General features: G+C 49.1%; 1 protein-coding gene across 1 annotated transcript in view; it reads right to left on the bottom strand.

Annotated features, from left to right (window-relative positions):
• The window catches only part of MUC1 (mucin 1, cell surface associated), a 221,826-nt gene that overhangs the window by 124,511 nt on the left and 71,468 nt on the right, over nt 1-25,847 (bottom strand). Inside the window, exons 4-6 of the mRNA XM_069650134.1 lie at nt 23,261-23,403; nt 21,322-21,599; nt 20,225-20,298 (exon numbers count right to left, since the gene is read on the bottom strand). Coding sequence (XP_069506235.1) covers nt 20,225-20,298; nt 21,322-21,599; nt 23,261-23,403 — 495 coding nt within the window. The remainder of the gene's footprint in view (nt 1-20,224; nt 20,299-21,321; nt 21,600-23,260; nt 23,404-25,847) is intronic.

Genomic DNA, 25,847 nt, shown 5'->3' with positions numbered 1-25,847 from the left:
ACGAAACGACAATCAAAAGATGACACGCAAAGACGAAATGGAAGGAATAATGATTTAATGGACTTAAAAGGAGAAACAATGTTGGAATGTAAAGAAACATAACCATAAAACAGGATGAAGATATGCAACTAGCTAACGCCTGTAAATAGGCTTGGAACGCAAGAAGCTAAGGAAACAGTACTGCTTGCTATGCTTAGTAGAAGAACAGAGCGGCAAGCGCCAACTATATATCTACCTCAATAAAGCACATTACATAAGTGCAAAGCCACTTTATACAAAAGCAGAAGCAACCCAGGTTGCTAGGGGTCAAACAAGCCAGGATTCGTATACCAGCACAAAGCCAGACGAAAGAGCGGAATCGAAACTTAGCAAGAAGAGCTCATACCTGGGAATTCGAGGTCACCCAAGGAAGGGAGGAGAGCGGCAACTTTGAAGAATCGAAACTGAAGAGTACAGCAGCCTGCCAGTGAAGGTCGAGATAAGGAGGCCCAGGCAGGTGGCAAGGCTGAAGCGAGAATCAAATACGCAAATAGAAGGAAAATTAAGCAGATTCACGGTGTACTAACACGTGACCAGCCAGGCGCGGGGAGGTACCAGCGTCTGATGTCGCCCAAACCCAGAGGATGCCATTACTTTTCCTGATAAGAAGCTACAGTCTCGAGGCCAACCTCGGCCAACTAATTGACACATAGCCCTAAAGTACTGACTGATAGAAGGGAGGCAGGGTGAATCTTGGGGCATACCGCATGTGGGTGATCATTCTGCATGTTGCTAATTAAAGTGGAGATTTATACCTAGGGGTGTAACCGACCCAATCACAATGGACCAAATAATCAAGGGTCCTATAGCTAGTAGAACAAATGAGACGTCATACCTTTTGTGACGTCTATCATGAGTGATGTAGAGGGATGGCCGTAGAGTTAACCAATCCTCACACTCCGTAACCATATACAGATATAGCACCTATACTTAAGTTACCTTTTCCAACCAATAGAATTGTATGACAAACTGTTGAGTGTTGACGAGATGATGACGAGAAATCGCTATAACTATTGCTGTCTGAATGAAGAAGGGGAAGTTGAAGCGAGACGGGCGATCGCATCACTGATGATTTCCTATTGTTTCCCTGTTTTCTGTACTTGTTATTAAACGGACTTCCCTTTGCCAAACAATTGAGTTGTCCTTATTGATTGGTGTTGGAGTAAGAGAATCCCACACCCCATCCACCTCAAGGTGCAGCTATCTCGTCTTAAAGTACTCGAGGGTGATCTCTGATCCCATTGGCCCGTCAGAGGTCGCTCCTCCCTCCTGTACAAGACCACACTGTATAATCTTTGAACTGCGATCCAGCATGCAACGAGATAGGTGCTTTTAAATATCCAGTCCATCTACATGGCTTACTTATTATATGCAGGTAAAGCACATGAAACTCTTTTCATTGAGTCCCAACGGTAGTTTCTCCATCCGATTTTCGGAGTATACTTAGTTATAGGGATATGCATCTGAAAATATTTAGTCATAATGGACGGGTTTTATTTACTTGCAGCCACTACTGGGCATTACACAGTTGCAGAGGCTTCCATAGAATGGGATCACACAGTCAGTTAAGTTTTAAACTGACCGACAGGATAACTAGCAGGGACGTTGATATTTACATCATGACGTGTTTACCTTGTCATGATTGTAAACATTAAACATTATGACATCAACACGCTGGCGGCATGCGCTTTTAATGGAGGCCGACAGTATGAGTCGGTTTGTGAGCAGGAAAGACGGTAGCCAATAACGTGAGTGAAACCACTCTGCTGGAGCAGGTAAGCATATAGAACACGAGAACACCCGACCCATAAGTTCTATGTGATAGATAGGCACACAGTAGTTTTACACAGTGATCATTCTGGGCATCTTTTTTGATAGAATTCGGCAATCGGCATGAACGTTCTAATGTGATACAACGTGTTTATACTTCATTGAGGAAATCTTGGAACAAACAGGACCTGCATTAGCATCCCGGGGAGAGTGTTGGGTTTATTTACATTGGTTACTTACTGTACGTTGGATTTGAAGTGGCAGAGTGAGCATATGACTATAGGTTCTTGAGACAGAGCTATCATAGCCACACTATATGATCATTGCATTTTAAATCTTTTATTTCTTTGGGCCTCATTACGAGTTTGGAGGTAGCCATGGTGCTATTAGCGCCATGGCTGCCTCCAAACTCGGGTCCGGGTTCCTTCAATGAGGAATTACCGGGCCATTCCAACCTTGGAGGACCCGGTAATTCCTCACTGAAGGAACCCATCCCCATTCCCATTTGAGCTCCCATAGGGCTCAATGGGAATGGGGAGGGAGCTAATAACGGGCCCGTTAATAACGGGCCCGTTATTAGCTCCCTGGTCCCCTAGCGGGACCCGCAAAGGACATCTGGTCTGACCAGACGTTCTGAACTGGTCCCGCTAGGAAACCTCGGAATGCGGCGGTAAGGGATTAATGGCACCAGCATCCTTACCGGCGCCGTTATCCCCTTACCGCCGCACTTGGAATGAGGCCCTTAGATTTTACAATCCTTGGAGGACTTGATGAAGATTGGTTAACAACATAACTTATACTGAATCTACGATTCACACCAGTAAAAAGGTGAGACTAAGTCAGGTTGATATTTATGATTGAATGTATGAATAATATATAACCAGATTATATAACCATATACGTTTTTAGAAACTAGGATGACATTCTTCTGGTAACTGTATAAATCACAGGATAACGTTTGATCAATGAAGGGTTGGATGGTATATGTGAACTATGTTGTGATGCACGACTCACTATAATGTAAACAGGATTTCTGTGAAGTCATCAGGGAAAATATATGGATGCTTCATTGGACATTGGCGAAATGTGGGAATTTTTCTGATGATCCCGTATATATATATATAGGCATGTAAATACTTGATGAAGAAGGCCACGTTACTGCCATATGACTATTGAAGTAGGAAAGAGGTTTTGGACTTACAAAAGTTTACAGATGGATTATGTGAACGATGACCTTGTATTGAGTGGGTACATCCCACTAAATTCTACATTATTTACATTTTCTTTAGAAATGAAACACATTACAGCCCCTGATGAAATTATGTGAACTCGAAACCCGTTGGGCATGATGAATAAATTTTTATGAAAAATCATTGAACAGGATCCCTTGTGGATTTATGGACGCCCAGGATAATCTACACTGATAGAAATTATATTGATCATATGAAAGGAAAAAGTTACTTACCCGTAACTGTTGTTCTCCAGCATGGGTCTGGAATGGATTCACATGCTCATGAATACTGCCCGTCGTCAGGCTGGGAATCCTCGGTAAAGAAAAAATCAGTTTCAGTTTCAATTCTGAACTGTCTTTCTCCAAACAACCAATCACTGGTCTCTGTGTCATACTGCCCCCAGCCAATGACTGCCCTCTACCTAAGCCCCTCCTCTGGCAGCCATCTTCAGATTTGGTAGCACGTAAAGTGGCAATAGGATCAAGAGAAGAGCTGCAGAGGGGTAGGCGGGAGGGTTTGCATGTGAATCCATGTCAGACTCATGCTGGAGAACAACAGTTACATGTAAGTAACTTGTTCCTTCTCCAGCATGGGGTCTGGCATGGATTCACATGCTCATGAATAAAGAATGCATAGCAGTACACACATGCACAACCACGCGAGGTGGCAAGGCTCAACATTAAGCATCTCAACATTAAGCATCTCTTACCTCCTCACTAGGCTCACCTTCAAGCGAACAGGTTGCGCAGCACTGCTTGGCCGACTGGACTCTTCCATGGAATCCCTATCGATGCAGTAGACCTTTGTGAAGGTGTGCGTCGACCTCCACGTAGCAGCCCTGCAGATGTCAAGCAGGGGCACACCAGATAGGAATGCCATAGTTGCAGCGATCGCTCTGGTCGAATGGGCTCTCAGACGGCCAGGCAACGGTCGGTTTGCCAACCGGTGACAATGGGTGATGCAGCCGGAGAGCCACCTGGAAATGGAAGCCTTGGCGAGGGCCTTCCCATGGTTCACAGGGCCAAAGTTCACAAAAAGTTGTGACGTCTTCCGAAAACTCTTTGTGCGGTCCATATAAATCCATAGAACTTCAGCACTCTAGCCACATCCAGCGAGTGCAAAGTCCTCTCAGCTGGCGACAAAGGCATTGGGAAGAATACAGGTAACAACAAGGGCTCATTTAGACGAGTCTGACGGCACCTTGGGCATGAAGGAAGGGTGCGTCCGTAGCACACCCTCGTCTCGTGGAATGTCAAATAAGGTGGTTTACAAGAGAGGGCCTGGATCTCTCCCACTCATCGTGCGGAGGTGATGGCCACAAGAAACGCTGTTTTCCACGAGAAATATTTCAGTGGCGCCGAATGCATAGGCTCGAACGGTGGACCCATGAGCCTAGTAAGCACAACATTGAACTCCCACACCGGGGCCGGAGCCTTCACCAGCAGGAACAAGCAAAATAGTCCTTTGACGAACTCCTTGACCAAACGATGCGACCATAAGGATGATCGTCCAGGAAATCTGGTGTAGCGGGAGATAGCCACCAAATGAACTTTGATGGAAGCATGGGCTAGTCCTGCCTTGGCCAATGACAACAAATACGGAAACACGTGCGGAGCAGTGACTCATAGAGGGTCGATCTTCTTAGTATGGCACCAAACGGCAAACCTCTTCCACTTGTGCCCGTAGCATTTGAGAGTAGATGAAGCTCTGGCCTTGGCGAGCACTGCCTTGCAATCTGCTGGAAGATCGTAACCCCCAAACTCTAGTGCTGAAAGAGCCAGGGTTTCAGGTTCAGCGATCCTGGGTCGTGGTGCAGAATCGCGCCTCCTTCCCTGGCGAGAAGATCTGCATCCGCTGGAAGCTTGACTGGAGGGGACGCTGACATGTCCAGAAGGTCCGGATACCATAATTGTCTCGGCCACGCCGGTGCGACGAGGATCATCCTGCACCGGGACCGTCTGAGTTGATTGACTAGTTGAAGAAGCAACGGCAATGGAGGGAACGCATACAGAAACAGGCCATCCCAGGGGAAAGAGATTGCGTCCCCCATGCTCCCAGCTGGGGAAACCTGCTGGCGAAACTCTGGCACTTGGTGTTTATCGCTGTCGCAAACAGATCGATCTGGGGATTGCCCCATCTGCCGAACAGGTGATCCACTTGGTCCTGTCGAAAATTCCCACTCATGGCAAGAGCGTGCTCCCTGCTGAGAGAGTCGACAACAGTGCTCTTCACTCCTGCCAGATGAAACGGTATGAGGAACATCCCCTGGGCTACGACTCAATGCCAAAGGTCCTGCGCCTCTTTGTTGAGCGCTGGGGATCTTGTTCCCCACTGCTTCCGGATGTAGAACATCGTGGTGGTGTTGTCTGTGAAGACCCGTACCGCCTTGCCCTTGAGGGACGGAAGGAAGGACTCGAGGGCCCAAAACACTGCCCAGAGCTCCAACACGTTGATGTGCAACGTCTTCTCCTCCGGTAGCCACAGGCCTTTTGCATGAAGGCTTCCGGTGTGTGCTCCCCAACCTTCCAGGGAGGCATCCGTCGTGACAGTCTCCTGATGAGGTGGGGTCTGGAAGTCTGCGCCAGCGGACAGATGCGCGCGCACTCTCCCCCAACATATCGCTCGGCGGAACCCCTTGTTGAGCGTGATCTTGTCCTTGAGCTTCCTGACACTCATATCCACCTGGCGTCAAGAAAGTCTTGCAGTGGACGCATCCGTAGCCTGCACAGTCGAATGAGGTATCTGCATGACGACATCATGCTGAGTAGGGACTTGATGGACCTCATCCATGCGATCTTCCGGGGCAACAGCCATTGCACCTTGCCCAGGATGGCCGCTATCCTCTCCTCCGACGGAGACGCTAGGCACAACACTGTGTTGAGTCGGGCTCCCAGATACAGAGCATCCTGTGATGGAGTCAAGCAGGACTTTGCATAGTTGATCGAGAACCCCAGATCCGTCATGAGTTGGACAGTCCTCACAGTGTGGTCGACAGCGATGTCCCTTGAGCTCGCCCGGATGAGCCAGTTGTCTAGGTTAGGGTACACGTGGATCCCTCATAGCCGCAGCTGGGCCGCCACCGGTGCCAGGCACTTGGAGAACATTTGCGGCACCGTTTTCAATCTGAAGGGAAGGGCCTTGAACTGGTAATGTTGTCCTTGAACCACGAAGCGTAGGTACTTGCCGTATCCCTTGTGTATGAGGATGTGAAAATAGGCATCTTCCAAGTCCAGCGACGATAGAAAATCCTCCTCTTCCAGCTGTCCTAGCGCGTGCTGAAGAGTCACGATCCGGTACTTTTGGGACTTGATGAACTTATTCAGACGGCAGAGGTCCAGAATGGGCCTCCAACCGCCGGTCTTCTTTTTGACTAGGAAGTAACTAGAGTACTCTCCGGAGCCCCGGAGCATCCTTGGGACAAGCTCGATCGCTCCCTTTTTTAGCACGGCCCGTACCTCCAGCAGCATCTGAGGGACGTGATTTTTCTGACGGCCCACAGGTGGTATCAGGGGACACTTCCGTTGGAACTTTAGGATGTGTCCGTGGGCGAGAGCATCCAGCACCCAATGGACGGTGGAGATGGTCTTCCACACGTTGAAGTTCACCAGCCGGCCTCCCACTGGGGTGCACAGGTGGGGGCCCGACACCACGGCGGGTTCAATCTTGTTTTGACGTCGAAGTGCCGCCTTGGGGACCTTGGCGATGATGACGTCCACCTCCAGAATTGGCGCGGCCCCTGTAGTTCTCCTGGGCCAACGAGTGGGAGGGCTGATGGTAAGACGAAGCACCTCCTCCAAATCCTTTAGAAGAACTTTGGGATTTTCCTCCAGAAGTCCAAAAGGATGCCCGTCGTTGCTGAAGCATGCCCAAGGCACGAGCTGTCTCAGTGTCCGCTTTGATGGCCTAGAGAGACTCGTCCACAGTCTTTCCAAACAAATTGCATGTCCAACACCCTCGACTGAACATCCTGGTGGAAATTAGTGGCCCTCAGCCAGCCCCGCCGACGAAGGCAAATGCCGTTGCCCATCTGGTGGAATCCCATGTCGGCAATGTCCGTGGCCACTGTAATGGCGTGGTCCGCCGGCGTAAGAGGTCTCTTTGTCCGGATCTCCAAGCAGAGGGTATGCAGAGCTGTAAGAATGTCCACCGAGATATCCCCAGGTGGTTGTTGAGGTGGTGAAGGTGGAGGCGATGGAGACGAGAGCACTTGCAGCTGAGGCTGCTCCTCCACATCGTCACCACCCTGCTACTCCTCGTCGGTCTCCTCGTCGTCACCTTCGTTGTCGCCTTCGTCGGGATCCCTCCCATAGGTACCGCTCTCGACGCATCGTCCCTCCTGGAGGATCGGGAGGTTGGTGAGCTCCTCCTCTGAGGAGATGTCCATGCCCTAGAGGGCCACCATGTCCCCACCACTTCTCTGCAACCAAGAGAGACGGTTTCGGGGGCAATGATGGGAATCACATTATCCAGAGTCTTTTCAATGGGCTGGAAAGAGGATTCCCTCCTGGCAGGCAGGAATACCCTCGCCTTTGGGGCCGTGCCCTGCAGGTACACCCGTGTGGACTTCGCGAGGGACGCTGCCACCACTTCGATGGAAGGTTGGGCCTTCGTCTGATGCACCTGGGCCTTCATGGTCTTAACCGAATGCGCGTCCTTCACCTTAGGGGGAGGGTCGGGACCCCGCTCTCCCTTAGCCTTCTCTACAGGGCCAGTCTGGGTCTTCTCCAAGAGCTTGCCCGGATGGTCCGACTTCCTCTTCTTTGAAGATCCTGAGCATTGGCTCGTGGTCCAAGGCGCTGGAGATGCTCTACTCGCCCTGGCCGCCGAGGAGCCTGTTGCAACGGCACTCCCGGAGGCAGTCGACTTGCAGTGCTTAGCCTTATGTTGGGCCCGCATGGGAGGGGCGCCCTCAAAGGTCTTAGAAGACCACTCACCTTTCTTCTTCTGGGCAGGGGAGTCATGCTGCCGGGACTCACCCGGAGCAGGGGCCTTGGCCTGCAGCCACTCGTTGAGGAGCTTGCGCCGTTCAGTCCGTGAGCGGGGCACCATCTCCCGACAAGCCGCATAGTCATCCTCCACGTGCGTCAGATTCGAGTGCAGGTAGTAAATGCACAGGGAATGTCCGTCATCCGAAAAGACATTTCGTAGGTTGCAACCGGGGCAAACCTTGAAGAGAGGCGTGGAGTCCTTCTCTGCCATGTCCACGCGGGTTAGGCCTTCAAAAAGCTTCTGGAATCCTCCAAGAAGAAACTCGATGGAAAATCGCCCTTGAGGGGTTGCTGAAGAATCCGAAAAGGGGTCCCGTTAATTGGAAGATGATCGATGGAGCTTGAGGCTCGATTGACCGAAAAAATAGAGCAAAACTCTTAGAAAAATCGCAAAACGCAGTAAAAGCTCGAGAGCTATAGCACGAGGACTCCCAACACTTGAACATGCGGTTCAAGTGTTGGGAAGATGGCTGCCAGAGGAGGGGCTTAGGTAGAGGGCAGTCATTGGCTGTGGGCAGTATGACCCAGAGACCAGTGATTGGTTATTAGGAGAAAGACAGTTAAGAAGTGAAACTGAAACTGATTTTTTCTTTACCGAGGATTCCCAGTGTGACGACAGGGAATATTCACGAGCCTGTGAATCCATGCCAGACCCCAGGCTGGAGAAGTAACTTTTTCCTAAAAATTGGTTATTATCTACTAACAATTTGTCTGAATAACTTGTAATTCTATAATTACTGATTGAAAGGTTTGGCTTTATAGCCTTGGAAAGTGTGCGAGGGACGGGAGTCCCCGACTAGGGGACTTTGTTTTTGTTCTGACTTATTGATACAACCCCTGTGCCAGGGTTATCTTTTCTCCCTTGCACATAGAACCAGATGACTTATAATTAACCATATAAAATACTGTATTTACTACATGTTATGTTATGTTATTTTGCATTTATATAGCGCCTTATATACCACTGGTATAGTCTGAAGGCGCTGGTAGGTTGAAAGCCCTTGGGAACCGAAGTTCAGATCAGTAGAGAGAGTAGAGGGAGTCAAAAGGTGCGTGTGAGCACCGGGTATGTGTGCAGCTCGTGCAGTATTCGTGTAATAGCTGCTTCTTAGCGGTAGGTGTGGTGGTTGAGAGATCAGGAGTATGTGTTCGTTTTGGCAGGATTTATCCAGACCGGATGTGGCTGCATTAGGCCAGAGGAGAACGCCTGGTTGGGGGGGGTGTAACTAGCAGTGTTTACTTAGAATGATGTGGAGTTAGCGGCGGATGTTGGTATGAGAACAGTTATACCAAATGGTGTCATAGTATCTCTGTGTTCTAGTTGAGTGGTATGTAAAGGAGAGAGTAAGTGTGGTGGTGTGATATGATGGGTTATATGCTCTTTCAAACGTTCTCTGCATTCCAAACCATACTATATACGTCACGCAATTCTATGCGCTCCAGTCCGTTCCATGCACTCCTATCCACTCCAAGCGCCCCAGTCTGCTCCATACACTCCGGTCCGCTCCACGCACTTGTGCATTCCAGCCCGCCCCGCACACTCCAGTCTGCCCGCGCGCTCCAGTCTGCCCCGTGCGCTCCAGTCCGCCCTGCGTGCTCCAGTCTTCCCCACGTATGCACTCTTGTCTGCTCCACGCATGCACTCTTGTCTGCCCCACACATACACTCTTGTCTGCCCCACGCATGCACTCCTGTCTTCCCCGTGCTCTACGCATTCAGCAGTTCTAAGTACTCATCTATTCTACGCACTCATCAGTACTGGATGCAATCTGTGCTCGTTCGTTCTACATACTCGTCCGCTCTACGCAACACGTCCGTTCACTCTGGGCTCTCGTTCGCTCCAGGCACTCGTTCGCTCCAGGCACTCATTCGCTCCAGGCACTCGTTATGCCCTCACACGTACTATGCATTCACCTGTTTTACGCACTCACCCCCCCTACGCACTCATCCCCTCTACGCACTCATCCCCTCTACGCACTCATCCCCTCTACGCACTCATCCCCTCTATGCACTCATCCCCTCTACGCACTCATCCCCTCTACGCACTCATCCCCTCTACGTGCTCATCCGCTCTACACACTAATCCGCTCTATCCACTCATCCTCTCTATACACTCATCCTCTCTATCCACTCGTCCTCTCTATCCACTTGTTCGCTCTATCCACTCATCCGCTCTATACACTCATCCACTCTATTCACTCATCCGCTCTAAACACTCATCCGTTCTATACACTCATCCGATCTATACATTCCCCCGGTCTGTACATTCATCTGCTCCAGCGATCTACACACTCACCGCACTTCCGTATTCATCTGCTATCCACACTCATGAGCTCTACTTGCTTCTCCTGCGGATACCTGCAGATATGACCTGCCGCCGTCACAAGCTCTACATACTCATCCACTCCACATACTCATCTGTTCTACACACTCATCCGGTTTACGCTCATCCGTTCTGCACATTCATCTGTTTTATGCACTCCTGCGTTCTACTCGCTTCTCTGTATTTACGCACTCATCCTCGCTACACGCTCGTCCGCTCTACACACCCAGCCACTGTACACACTCACCGCTCAACATGTTCATCCATTCTATACACTCATCCGATCTACATATTCATTCGATTTCCACACTCATTCGAACTATATAGTTATCTTTTCTTCCACTCATGCATTCTTCCACTCAGCGCATTCATCTGTTCCACCTGCTTCATCCATTCTAACTATTTCATGATGATGATCTGCCTAACCTGACTGAGTTTGTCTTCGGTATGACTAGGAGGCCGGCTGAGCTTGATCTTGGGGTGTGTGGGGGGTGATAGGGTTTTAGCTTGTCTTGAAGATATTGAGGTCCGCTTTTATGCAGTGCTCGATGGGAGATGCATAAGGTTTTGAAAGTCACCCTTCGGGCTACTGGAAGCCAGTGCAGCGTCTTAAGGGCTGGGGAGATGTGGTCTCTTGGGCCAAGCGCAAGTAACAATTTGGCTGCCACGTTTTGTGCCCTTTGGAGTTTATTCAGTTGGTACGCGTGGACTCCGAGGTATAGGGGGTTTGCGTAGTCCAGTCTTGATATAACGATTGATTGGACCTCGGAGAGTCTGTTGGGAAAGGAGAGATATGGAAAGATGCGCCTAAGGGTTTTAAGGTGGTAATGGCAGGACTTTGAGACGTTGTTGACTTGGCGCGAGAATGTTAGGTCAGAGTCAAGGGTGCATCCAATATTTTTCACTGATTTGGAGGGGGTCAGTGAGTTGCCCATAGCGGATGGCCATGGTAGTGGGTGCGGAAGAAGTTCGGAGTTGCCACATACCATGATTTCCGTTTTGGAGGGGTTTAACAGGAGGTGGCTTTGGGTCATCCAGAGTTCTATGTCAAGGAGGCAGGAGGCCAGGTCAGGTTGGGACTTGGGTTTTGAGTTCAGGAGTTTTAGAATTAGTTGAGTGTCATCGGCGTAGTTGGCGTAGCTGCTCCTCCAGCCCGGAAAACTTAGAAAAAAAAACGCAGCTAGTGTTTATTTTTATTTAAAAAATAGCACTTACCGAGATGCAGCTGCAGCTTTTCTGCCTGTAGTCTCCGGTCCCCGTTCTCCGCGTACAGCACCAATGAAGGAAAAGCCACCCAGTTGTAGCTTTTGTTTACTACAGCTGGCTGGCTTTTCCCTCATTAGTGCCGCAAAAGCCAAAGCGAGCACAGCGGCGGACATCCATTTCACAAAATGGATGCTCCCATGTGATTTCTTTGAGCTTGATTTGCTCAAAATTTTACATAGGGACTTGGAGAAAAAAAAATTGCCCATCGATTTTTTTTAATATTGCCTATCTATTTTTGAAATAAAAAATTTTGAGCGAACCATCCCTTTAACCATTGCTTGACACTGGTTTAGCCCCTGGGATGACGGCGTGCCCGTAGGTCCGGGATGGACCAGGTCTCAGATAGGGAGCTCAATAATGGTGGGGGCCCTGCCAGCTTCGGTGTCTGTGTGGTTGGTGTTCCCCCACTTGTTGTCGACTATCCCTGACCCAGGGCCGCAGATGGTATCTATCCCGCAGGTCTTCTGGGTCCGTTAATACCTGGACCGCCTCAGGCACTGTGGGGTCGATCCCAGTATTTGGCTGCCGTGGGGTCTTGTCACCCCGGTATGGATGGTGATTGTCCTTCGTTGTTCCCTCCCATTGGGGCAGTCACCCGGTGTGCTTTTACTTCTCCTGCCTTGTGCAGTTGCCTTGATCCACCCCCACTAGGACCCGGGACCAGACAACCTGTGCCTCACCTTGCTCAGGTTTTGCATTGCCGGTCTCGCCCATCCGGTTCCGCTTATTATGCCATCAGGGGCAGGGGCTAGGCAGTAGGATGCCTACCGTGACTCCGCCGGGTGTACTCTTCACCACAGGGCATTCCTCCGGGCCTCCGTCTCATCCAATGCATCAGGGGTCGGGCCGGCCGCTGGGCTCAGAGAGCATATAGTCCTCCTCCCAGTGATTAAGTACATGGTGGGTGACCCCTCCTCCAGCAATCTGGTCCATGTCAGTCTCGGGGTGGGGAGGGGCCCGCCAGTGTGCTGCCTTTTAGCCTGTTGGGTTTGCTGTCTTGCACCTCCCGCCGCGCTCACCCAGAACACACGGTCCCTCACAGGCTTCCCCTGCACCAATTTTCTTTGGGATTGAAGCAAGATGCGGTCGCACTCCTCCGCCACCAGTTTATGTGAAGATCCACACTTAATAAACTGAGGAACCAGGATAGAACTCACAGGATGCCGGTGGCCGCTTAGGCGTGAAAGAGGCTCATGTCCTCATCAGCATGTTGCGCAATAGCACCTATAAGAGCGATTCATCTTGATAGGCTATAGCTCCACAAACTGTCAGTGCCAGATCACAAACAGAATAGAACTGAAGAGGTTCAGTCTAAAATGTGAGTCCTTGCTAATCCCTATCCACTCTCCTACCCCCACTATCTGACTTGCATCTCAATGGGCCTCATTACAAGTTAGCCGGTCCGGACTTAACGGTGCCGGTAAACCCGTACCGGCACCGTTTACCAGACCGCTAATTCTGACCCACAAATCCGTAAATTCCATCACCGCGAAGCGACCCCCGTGGTGTCAATGCACTCGGTAGCTCAGTGGGCGCCAACAGAGCGATGACTCGCCGGTGCAACCCCAATCACCGGCAATGCGCAACACCGGGCACATTACGATTAGCACGGACATGGAAACACTGCCCCGACCATGGCGTAAACACTGTGAACATCGTGTCAGTACCGCCGGCACCACGGACATGTGTTACACAGTGTTAGGTGAGCTGAAACAGGCCCCACGTGTGCACAAACAGGCCAGCTGCACATCATAGGCCACTGGGAGCCACACCCACACCCAGGCCACCTTCTAACACAACCATGCTGTCAGCCGCCCAACAGCATTTGGGATAGGGAACCTGCAAGTAGCAGTGCAGATTGAGGCAGCACTGGGGCAGAGGAGGAGAAGGCGTAGGCACAGGAGGCAAATTAGGAACCCAGTGCCCATCCCAAAAAGAAATGTGCAGCAGGTACCACCCCCTAGGCAGCCAGCAATACCCTGCATCAGGGCCTCACCCTGGAACCTGACCCCAGGTCAAATCCACACATTATACCGGCTTGACAGGGCCTCAATCATATCCATCGTCACCCTCATCGAAGAGACATCAGCAGCCGTATCCGGATCCGGACTGAAATCCCCCCCTGCTGAAGGTAGTCTCTGTACTGCATTTTCTCGCCACCGGAACCTATCAGCACACTGTTGGGGAGCTGCACGGGCTGTCACAACCCTGTTTTTCCAGGACACTGGTCCAGCTACTAGATGCACTGCTACGCGATGTGTCAGAGTGCATTTCCCTACACTGTAACTCTGCCCAGGTCATTGGAACCAAAGTGGCCTTCCATGCCATTGCAAACATGCCCAATTGCACCAGCGCATTAGATTGCACGAACGTGGAGTTGACTGTCAGAAATGCAATTGAGGCAGTGTACCGCAATTGGAAGCAATTCCACTCACTGAACGTCCAGATGGTCTGCGATGCCCAACAAACAAGTAATCACCTATTGCTGTGCACATTTCCCAGGGTCCACACACGACATGGTGTTTCGGAATTCAACATTGCCACGCTACATGGAACGTTATGCGGGACAAAGCACATGGCTGTTGGGTGAGTACAACTGCCAATGCTTGACCCCTGTGTATTGGGGGGGGGGTATAGTCATGGCCACAGTGCCCCAGGCAGTTGGGCGAGCACAACTGCCAATGCATGACTGCTGTGTATTGGGGTGGGGGGGAATAGTCAAGTCCCACAGTTCCCCAGGCAGTTGGGGCGAGCATAACTGCCAATGCATGACCCCTGTGCATTGGGGGTGGGCGGAGGGAATGGACAAGCACCCAAATCCACACAGCTCACTGGGGCAAGTCCAGAATTGCCCCATGCCGTGTCACGCAAGAACATGCCCTGCCTACCTCCATGCACACCCCAGCCATGGGTTGGCACTACATGCAATATCAACATGGGAATGTGAGTCCCTCCCCCGCCCAATCTACATTTGCTACTCCCATGCACACGACGGGCGCATCTCGTGCAGTGTGCCGTGGTCATATCTTTGCAGCAATGTGTGTCTGCCTGATGCAGATCTGCCCATCACATCACAATACAGGAGTCACCCACCACATCAGAACTCATGTGCATTACAATGATTGGAACATGTTGTTGCGTAACATTGCTCTACAAATCTAAGCATCACAGACCCCAGCATTGTGATGTGATCCAAGTGGGCTCAAAGGATGATTCACACACCGGATTACCAGAAGGGGCATCAGTGGACTCCATCTGATTCAGACAGTACTCCCACAAATAGTAACATGGGCCCTTGCCATCACTCCCATGCAGATGATGCCGGATATGCACTCACGCCATTGTTGATGCCACGGAATACAACGCCATACGACGGCCACGGAAAGGCATGAGGAGGCCTACAACCACGCACACATACGCACACGTGGCATGATAGAGCAGACCTTTGGACTGCTGAAATCCAGGTTCCGCTGTCTGAGCAAATCAGGTGGCTCATTGCAATACAGCCCGGTGAAGACAGGGAAAATAGTACTTGTATGTGCAATACTGCACAATCTGTGCATACGCAGGAACATTCCGCTGCCCCCGGACATCGAGGCAGCCGATGAGGATGAGGATAATGATGCCGATGGTAATGGGATGGGTGCTCTACCAGGCCGGTGTGGCATTGATGGACAACATGCACATGCATCACTCATACACAATTCTTTCTGATACACTTCCTATGCATATTTAGCACTTCATGTGGTGGCACTACAGTAAATGGTTGGAATACAGACCAAATAAGATTGTTCACTCGTCATTTGCATTTTGACACCAGTGTATTTTAGAATAAACAGGGGAAACAGGTATTGGATTGTAATCAAGAACACACGTGCACCCCTACCACCCCAACGTACCCACCCACCAACCAGACCCCAACTGACTAACCCCACTAAGGACCACCCCAAACCACCAACCAGTCCCCAACTGACTAACCCCACTAAGGACCACCCCCACCACCCCAACGTACCCACCCACCAACCAGGCCCCAACTGACTAACCCCACTAAGGACCACCCCGACTGCCCCAATTTACCCACCCACCAACCAGGCTCCAACTGACTAACCCCACTGAAGACCACCCACACCACCCCAGCATACCCACCCACCAACCCGGAGCACATCACAACAAGTGGGGGAACAGTTCTGCAATGCCCAGCCTATTTTCGGCCGCGCTTGTGCCCATGGATGACCTTTGTAGAGGGTCCTGCCAGCCGTGGTGACCTCCTACGAGGGCTACTGGTTACCGAACTGGAGGGTGTGCTGCTGACAGAGGGCAATGCAGGGTTTGTAGGTGGCACACGGCCCAGGTAAGCCTGCTGGGCAACATGCATTGACTCCGCAAAATTGGACATGATGTTATTCCCCTCCCTGACCAGCCATGATAGCACCATGTCGTCTTGGCAAACCGCCCGATGGCACGTGAGTGGCAGCGCAGAGAGGTGGCAGTGCTCTCCCGTTGTAGTCGAGCCTCCTCACGTTGCAGCCTTGCCTCCTGGAGCTGTTGCTTCTCAAGCTGGGTCAGGCTTGTCTGGTGCTCCTCAATGCGCTGTAGGCAGGCGCAGATTTACGGGTTGGAAGGTGTGGGGGACCGCAATGGACTGTGAAGTCCCATGAGGCTGAATATGGCCACATGTTCCGGAGTGGTGTTGCTCCCATCATTCGCATTGTCAGGTGTGTCAGCGCACTGTTCTCCCACCGCACTTTCGACGCTGGCTGAGTCATTGTTGTTGGTTGCTTGAGGACCACTGGTGGGTGTAATGGAAGTGGCAGCAGGTGTGTTTTGTGGTGCCACATGCTGGACTTCAGGCGCAGCAGGGATGGAGGTATCTGTGTTATCGGGCACTGTCACCGTGGCAGATGCATGTGTGCCGGAGGTCTAGGCAGTGGTATCCTGGGATGGCCTTGTTCGACAGCCACGTGCAGTCCCCCTTGGCGTAGGCTGTTGTACCGAGTCACTGTGGGTTGATGTGCCTGTGGGGGAATGTAGAAAATACGGTTAGTCGTGTGACAGGATGTGAATGGGCCATACATTTGATGGGTGATGCACTCGGGTGTGTGGATCACGGCTTGTACACAGCTGCACGCCATCTGCCTATCCTTGTGGTGTTGTCACATGGGGGTTTTGTGTGTGGTGGGGTCAATGGTGGATGTGTTGCGTGCCTCTAGGCCCTACCTGGGGGGGGTAATGGTGGATGTGTTGTGTGCCTCTAGGCCCTGGCTGGGCGCGGGGGGTCAATGGTGGATGTGTTGTGTGCCTCCAGGGCCTGCCTTGGGGGGGGGTCTTCCATCATTCGCACTCATGGATTTGCACTCTGTGCACTTACCAGCCTCGGCAGGTGTGCCGGCTCTGACCTCTGCTTGACCAACTCCCTCGATCCCCACTAGGTGCATGATGCTACTGCACCTCTTCTCTCAGGTTTGGAGAAGACGTGAAGGTGGTCCACCTCCTGTGCCGGTGCTGTGCTGCCTGTGTGCTGCCATGAGGTTGCGGACGCGCAACTGCAGATCGTCCCAGCGATTGTGGCAGTCCTTCACTGTGCGCACCATCACACTGACTGCTGTGCACTTCTGTGCAGCAGCTGACCAGATTTCCTTCCGCCACTGCTGTGCGCTGCGCCTTTGATCCGCACTGAACAGCAGTGCTGCATTGTCCTCAATGTGCTCGACGAGCACGGTCAGTTCAGCCTCACTGAAGCGGGGTTTGCGCTGGCGGGTGTCTGGGATCCTGCATATCATCTCAGTGGTTGTCACAGGAGCTATAGGCCTAGTGATTACTGAGGATGGCTGTGGATTGTGGTTTAAGTAATGGCCGCCGCTCTCTTTCCGGTTTTCGCAACCACAGTGTTTCCAGAACCAGTATTTCTGTTTCCGGTATGGACGTGGCAGAAACGTATTTACTGCTGCCATTGTACCTGCCATTGTACCTGGTGCATCCGTCTCCGTACGGCGGTGACACTGGTGTGCGCGACCCACAAACCGTAATCACACCTTACTTCTGCATGCTTGCATGTGTCACCGCCTTCACGGAAAAACGGATTCTGGACCGTCGGACTTATAATGAGGGCCAATGTCTTACCACCTTACACTACTTACACAACCTACCTTTACACATGGCAGTGAGACAGTGATCTACCTGTGAAATACAATATGAAACATTAACCACTTTGAATCGTAACTCAGGACCGGCACTTCCAGCCTGTATGCATCACCATCTCAGGATTTGCATCTGCTTCACCCAATATCCCACTAACACACCCTCCCCACTCATTTCTTGCAGAATCACATTGAAGAAGACCGCCAAAATGGCAGAGGTGTGCCAAACAAGACGACTTAAAATCACAATACATATATTTACCGACTCAAACATAATGGGTGGCCTACTGCAGTGGTGATTTAGTGTAGAATAAAAAACTATTAAGAAATCATAAGGTGTATATTTAGAGTAATACGCAATATTGTATTCAGCTGAGGGGTCAGACAAAAAGGTGAGGTCTTATGTAGGGAGCAAGAATATATTCTGTTTTTCAATAAATGTATTTGTGCACAGAATAAAACGAGTCATAATCGTGAAGACATCTACACTGAAAAGAAAACTTGAGATGAAGTGGAGAAAAGTGGAGTAAAGTGTATAGAGCAAAAACAGCACTAAGTGTACAACTAATTGAGCCAGAAGCAGAAGAAAATGTGTTTTCACTTTATCCATAACCACAGACGTGGATATACACTGGAGAAAAATACAGAGAAAGTTTATAAACTGCAACTATCGCACTTAGATGGTTTGTTGGGGGCAGGAAATGTGCTGCACTTATCTGGTTGTTGGGGGCATGAAATGTATCACACTTGTCTGGTGGTTGGTGGAGGAAATGTATTGCACTTAGATGGTTTGCTGGTGAAAGGAAGTGTTCCACACTTGCATTGTTGAGGGTGGGAAATTTGCTGCACTTAACTAGATGTTAGGGGTAGGAATGCTCTTCGATGGGTTTGCTGGCGCAGGGAAATGTATCACACTTAGATGGATTGTTGAGGGTGGGAAATGTGCTTCACTTAACTAGATGTTATGGGTAGGAATTGTGTTGCACTTGGATGGTGTGCTGGGGTAGGTAAATGTATTGCTCCTAACTAACTAAAAACTCACCATTCTACATACTCAGCCTCAAACTCTGTACTAAGCACAACCATACCTCTACCGCACCACAAGCCACATGCACTTCACCAAACCCAGCAGAAAACCAAACTACACACAATCATCCATCAACCCCACATGACAGCTACAAGCCGAATACACAGTTACGCTTAGTGATCAGTTACTCTGAACTGAAGCTGCTAACAGCACATCAAAGCTCACTTGCTCTTTCCCTCTCAATCCGACTAACAAACCCTGTCAATTCCCCTTCCATTGCAGATCTGCCAGAGCGCCAAGAGACCACGCAAGTGGCAACAGTGCACGATACAAGTCTCATTAACATTAACTATAAGTAAAAAGATTTCCATGTGGACTCTTAGAAAACCAACAATGGGTACGTTCAGACTAGCATAAGCAAACATTATGCGGTCATATAGACCCAAAAGGAATTGGGTTTTTTAATCCCACAGAAACATAAAAGAAGTGTACGGTTTCAGCTAAAGGCCAAACAAAATGAATAATCACCAAACTCAAAGCAGAGGATATTCATCAACCCACTCCCAAGCAAATGGCTGCAATGACCACAGCCAAAAGAAAAACCCTGGCTAAAGGAAAACTAAGTGGTAAGGCGGTAAATCCCCATTCCCCATTGGATCCATTGGACCCAATGGGGGTGGGTGGCGCTATAACTGCCGGCACAAATACTGCAAGCGGTAAGAGCACCGAAATAGCCCATACCATTGGCTCATTCACCTCCAGCTCAAAGCTGGAGGAGAATACTCGAGATTGGGAGGCCATACTCAAGATTGGGTGGACCCTTAAATGTGGCAGTAATAGTGTTACCGATGCATTTAGGAGCTACCTCCCAACTCGTGATGAGGCCCTTAGGCTTGTTCACAAACCTACCCAAAATGAGGATTTCATTTAGCCAACCATTGCAAAAAGTAGGGTGTATTTACGCCAGGTAAAAGCATAATGTGTATATTCATCCTAGTCAAAGTAGTAAGAATTGCTATAGAACAAAGAAAAAGAGAACAGTATAAGCCCCATCAAAAGTAGTGAAAGGTAGTGATTATTTACTGGTAATCATGCACAGTGAAAGGTATAAATGAACACAGAGCCCCAAGAAAGTGAAACTGCAGTGATCCTTGCACAGCAGGATGGAGGAGCATGCATTGTGATGGATGTTAGTGCCTACCATGACATTTCATGTTGGTTCTGTGTATGGAAGAAAGTATGGAGCCACCAAATTAGATGAGTTTATGAAAGAGGTGATCAGAGCATAAATGCGGGCATTCACAAAGGCATGTTAGAAATGTTTGCCCTCGTCTAAGGGCCTGTTACATCATTCACTGGACTTTTTTCCTCACTGCACCAGCATTACACCTGAGCATCAGTGAGCATATGGCATTGCACAGCTGTTCCTCTTTGTACCCTACCTGAATCTCACCACACTGACTCCACGGTAGCTCGACGCTGTGGAACAATTACTGCAGTTGTAGACGTCGTTACACTGAGGGGAAAACAGAGTGAAATAGTGAACACTAGGAACAGACGAGGGTCCCAGAACCAGGAGTGTTGCTAGGTCTGGAAAAGATCTCGGGCTACGCTAATGTCGGGACTGTCAGGACTCGGGACTAGAAAGCCTTTTGGTTATTGATCCTAAGCTTCTATCCAGGGCTACAACCAAAAGACCCGGGGCTATATCCCCCTCCATCCCCCCACTCCCAGCAACGCCTCTGCCCCGAACACACAGAGCCCTGGAGAAGATGGGATGTAATTTGCAGGCCAGAACGTCTGAAAGATCCTCCTTCCAGAAGCACAGGCTGTTCCATATATCTTTTGGTTTCCTATAGATGCAACTGTGTTGTGTGTCACAACTGACTGCCACCGTTTTGTTTAATATCGAAACTATGTTGGACCTCCACCAAGATTGTTCTAGAAAACCTACATGTGGTGTAAATTACAACATTGAAGTCCATTTGTTTAGACTGTATGATTTGCTAACAATGCTTTTTGTGCACATTCCCACTCCATCTTGCGTTACATTTATTTCAGTCTAGCTAGGTGTGCACCACTCTGAACCTAACTTTAAAGTGCAATCCCTGAGCTTCCCTAGGTGTGCACAACTCTGAACCTAACTTGCAATCCCTGAGCTTCCCTAGATGTGCACCACTCTGAACCTAACTTTAAAGTGCAACCCCTGAGCTTCCCTAGGTGTGCACAACTCTGAACCTAACTTTAAAGTGCAATCCCTGAGCTTCCCTAGGTGTGCACCACTCTGAACCTAACTTTACAGTGCAATCCCAGAGCTTCCCTAGGTGTGCACCACTCTGAACCTAACTTTAAAGTGCAACCCCTGAGCTTCCCTAGGTGTGCACAACTCTGAACCTAACTTTAAAGTGCAATCCCTGAGCTTCCCAGAAACCTGCAGAGTCTTGTTCAACTAAGACATTAGTGCCATTTGTCCTTCTTCTGTCATATGAGGTGAAGCGCCATATGAAACTAAAAGCTCTCAATCCTGCGCCAGACTTACCACGACTGCGATCTGATGGCTCAAGTTCTGGAAGGCAGAAGAAGAGCTGTTCTCCAGGTCCGAGCTAAAGACTTGATTTGTCATGCGGAAATTTAGGTTGTACTCTTTCTGTTGAGGTGATGTTGGTTTCACTGGAGGCACAGTGGTTGCTGTGGTGCTGCTTGGCTGGGTGGAGTTGTTTGTCACCGGCAAGCTTGTGGCGTTGACTGTGGCTCTGGGTGTCACTGTGATCATTGTGGCAGTTGAAGGCAGCACTGTAGTGCTGACAATTGTAGAGACTGCAAAACAGATCGAAATGATATTTTAGTAAAATCTGGGAAATCGGAAAGAATTCTCTGACTTCTGCCTGGAATACCTAAGGGAGCATTGTGACTGGTGCTCACTATGTACAGCTACAATTGTGCCTCTTGTGTTTGGTGGGTGCACAGGGCACAGATGTCTAATGGGTCAGACTCTATATCAGCTTTCTGACCTTGGACCTGAAATATCACAATAGTCTGTCTTGCTGGAAAATGATACTGCTCAGGCTGCTTTCGACCAGCTTCTTTACCCAGCAAGGGCTTCACTGCAGACAGTATCATTATGTGGTAACGTGACATGTATTATCCGAGCCCGGGAAGGTGGACAATATTACTGGAGGGGTGTCTACCTACACTCCGGCAAATCTGGTCCGAAGATGTTTAAGTCTAGGTGGGTCACATGAGACTCAAGGCTAGTGAGGTAGTGGGGACCTTAGAGATCCCGGTGTACCTCCTCCAGGTTCTTCATCTTGGAGCAGGTGGTGGATCGTTGCAATCAAGGACACCTCAGGCTCATCACCCAGCCTACTCTATTCATCTTCGTCACATGCCCGATCTGCTAACTGTGCACATATTGTCCTTGAACTATTGGTTACTCACGAGCTCTTTCCTAAATGTAAGGCGTATTTAAACAAGCTTAGTTACGGGCCCACTGAGTGTGTTCTTATATTCAGTCCTGGGTGTAATAAGTGCTTTTCCATGAGTGTACTCCATCCTACTGTAAGATATACTACTGTTTGTATATGCTTTCCTTCCAAGGTGTGCTAATTGTCTACTCACATTTACTACATGGTGTGAGGAGAGAGCCTCATTCTCTGTGCCAGATGAAAGGTGAGGGTGCCCGTGCTCAATGCCCGGTAATAGGAGTTAGTACTCAATACTAGCCACGGCATACATGGCACTGAGCATAGCACTCAGTCCCAGGCATGAGGAAAGTGTATGAACTGTACGTGTGCTTGAAGCCATATAGTTTTCACATCCAGTATGTGGAGTGTGTATTCATGCTCCATTACATGGACGAGGAGTGTGCAAAAACCTTATGTCATGGGTGATGAGGGACTCAAGGCAGAATCAAGGATTTTTGGCATGTAGTACTGATATCCAGTCAAGTAGTTAAGAGGGTGCACTCAAACTCAACTCCAGCTCTGCTGAGTCTGCTGCCAGGTGTGAGGAGTATGTATGTACATATGTTAACTCTAAAATAGGCAGAGTGTGTACATTCGCCATACGCAGTCTGCTGCATTTGTACTGTTGATAAAGCGCCAGTTTGCAGAATGTGTTCTTATGCTGAGACTGTGATAAAATATGTGTTTACTGATTCTCTGTACCAGTTGTGAGGAGCATTTACTTAATGTGCACAATGTGAGAAGTGTATATTAATCCTAGCCCCAGGTCTGCTTAGAAATGTACAATATCCACACCAAGTTGAACGTGTGAGCATTGTGTGTTCAAGCACAATCACAGGTGGGTAGAGAGTGTGTCTTCTGTGCCAAGTTTCATCCAGGAATGTATGCTTAGTGTGAGTAGTGTGCACACTGGCCACTGAAGGTTTACTCCTACATAATTCTAGGGACGAGGGATGTGGACAGCTGCCATGCCCCAGATGTGATGAATATGTACTCTCACTCGATGCTACTCACCTGAGGCGTTTGAGATGTCCAGGCCATTGAGATGGGAGCCGTTGGCTTGCAGGGTCTCATTTAGAATGGTGGCTGCACGAGATGCGCTCACGTTGCTGCTTGGATCGAAGTGCAGGACCGTGTGTGCGATGACAGACCCGTTGCTAGAAGACACAGTGATCTACAGGTGAGGACATACCTGAAACCAGCCTTAGAAAAAATGTACCCCATGACAACTGGATATCATTCAAGCTGCATCAGCATGGCAGGGGACACTGGCGATGTGGCTCCCAGTAGTTCTGCACTTCCTTAGGCAGACAATGAGAAAAATATACAATGTATGCAGCCACCAATAAACACAACCACACACCATGACACCGTCTGCTCTTCCTGTAGAGTATCAGAAGACATGTCAGTGCTTTAAATTACCCTACTCTGCGGGCTGTGCGGAGCGCCAATGTCATGCCTACCTCTGCCCCCGTCCACAGTCAGGCCGGAGTGGGCTTACCCCCCCCTTTGACAAAATATTTTATTTCAATACAGAATTACAAGACTTATGGAGACAGCCTTACTCACTCTGCAATGAAACCCTTACTACCATTCAGCAATTGAGTCGATTGCGCATGGCAGCACCAGCTCTGCCACAGACATGTAGCAAAATCCCGTCCATGCCCAAAGAGCTCATAAACCCGTGGGTTTTGAGGAATTCATTAAACACTGCACACATACATGGCCAGACTCATATTTATCACAATCTTTGCTCAGAGATGACTCTGCTCCTACACTCACTGATTTGCCCCTCACAGACTTCAAAAGGATCACCACCAGCTGAACCAAGGGATGGGGAGGAAGCCTCGCTGTAATCTCTCCTCCTCAGTGTGCAACTTCATCTGTAACTAGGGCTGAGCTATTACTCTGCTCTTGTCATCTTTTCACTGAGATCACAAGGAATTCCTTTAGTCTATAGGCCATTTGTATATTATACTGAATTTTCGGATTCATTGAAAGTTATAGTGGCAGATTTATCAATGGGGCAAAGGTTTTGCTATAATTATCAATTGCCATGGAATTAACACAATAAGCACTGTAAAAATAAAAAATAAAATATTAAGAACAGGCAGGGGAGGGGCACTACTTCCCTTATGCTGTAGTTTACATAAAGATCATCAGACTGGGTTAGCCACAATAATCTCATGAGGGCTCAGTAATAATTACAAAGAGGACAATGCAGACATTGCCTTGTTTATCTACCCAATGCATCCCCTCCCTCTCTTGCCCTATAGTCATGGTCCCACCATGTCCTCGCGGGCACATGCCCATCCTCTATCAGCAAGCAATCTGCACATCTCCATCCACCTAAACACCCCACAGACACACCCCCAAAGCATATCATCACAGGCCAAGCCGCAACCACTCGTCCTCTACCTCCAGTCACCGTGTATGCACATTCCCACCCACCCCTATAGGCACATTCCATCCCCTAACCCCCTTTCCCACCCCGCAGGAATATGATGTTCCACCACAATAGACACAATCCTACACTCCACCCACATGTAGTGCCCCAATCCCCCTGACCAATTGTGCAGATAGCACTTCCTTCCATCCAAGCCCCACAGGGGCTTTGCTTTTTTCACCTCACACAGCCCACGTGACCCACATGGAAGAAAAGGAAATACAGGCATAGTGGGGCGATGAGGGGGAAATGAAGGAGCGATCATTTTCAACTCAAGAATCAGAAGATATGTGGATGTTGGGCAAATCAATTTTTCTCTCTGTGCTTCTGTTCCCATATCTGCCAAAGGTGTGTGCACTTAGTAATAACGTGAACACTAATATTAAGCACTTTAATTAACCAAAAGGACATGCCCAAAGATAATAGTTATGGTCCATATGCTACCGTGCAGTCTTTGGAGCCAGAAAACATGGATTTTAATCTGGCCTTCCCTTCTTGTGCAAAATTGCGTGATCTTAAGCAAATTATTCAGTCTTCCTATTTCACCTCCTATTTCACCCTTATCAAATGAACTTGGAACGGCCTCAACACCACTTCTCCTTCATGGAACCTTCATTATCATTCATAAATGTGGACTATATCCACCTTGTGCGGGATCACGAAACTCAAGTTTTAAATAAAGAGAATATCCCCTTTCTAATATATTTTTTTGTTATTTTTTTTAATGAAATGTTTTTGGTTTATTAAACATTTACAAAAAAAAATGTTTACGTTAACTATACACAAACATCAGTAAACACATTGACCCCAGTCTATATGAACACATTGACCACAATATTAAAAAATATTTCCCTGAAATTACTACACCTTAAAAAACAAAACAAAACAGTTATATCTTTTCATCATAGTCTCACCCCCCTTTGAAATCCAAATAATGATACATTTACAAGTAATAACCTAGCACACATTGTCTAATATATATAATATCAGTCTATATTATTTTGAACTTGTTTCACTTTTAAAAACTGCAAAACTTCGCAAAGCACATAAATCCTGCAGTGATGCATCCAAAGCCATATGTTTGCCCAGCTCCCTCACTGCTTTTGACAATCTTCTCCCTGAGAGCTACAAGATCCTGTCCAATCCTAGGAACTC

The sequence above is a fragment of the Ambystoma mexicanum genome, chromosome 1p, assembly GCF_040938575.1.
Source record: "Ambystoma mexicanum isolate Mex_15411 chromosome 1p, UKY_AmexF1_1, whole genome shotgun sequence".
Taxonomy (NCBI): Eukaryota; Metazoa; Chordata; class Amphibia; order Caudata; family Ambystomatidae; genus Ambystoma; species Ambystoma mexicanum.
The sequence above is the reverse complement of the archived record's forward strand: the minus strand, read 5'-3'. Positions and strand labels throughout refer to the sequence as shown.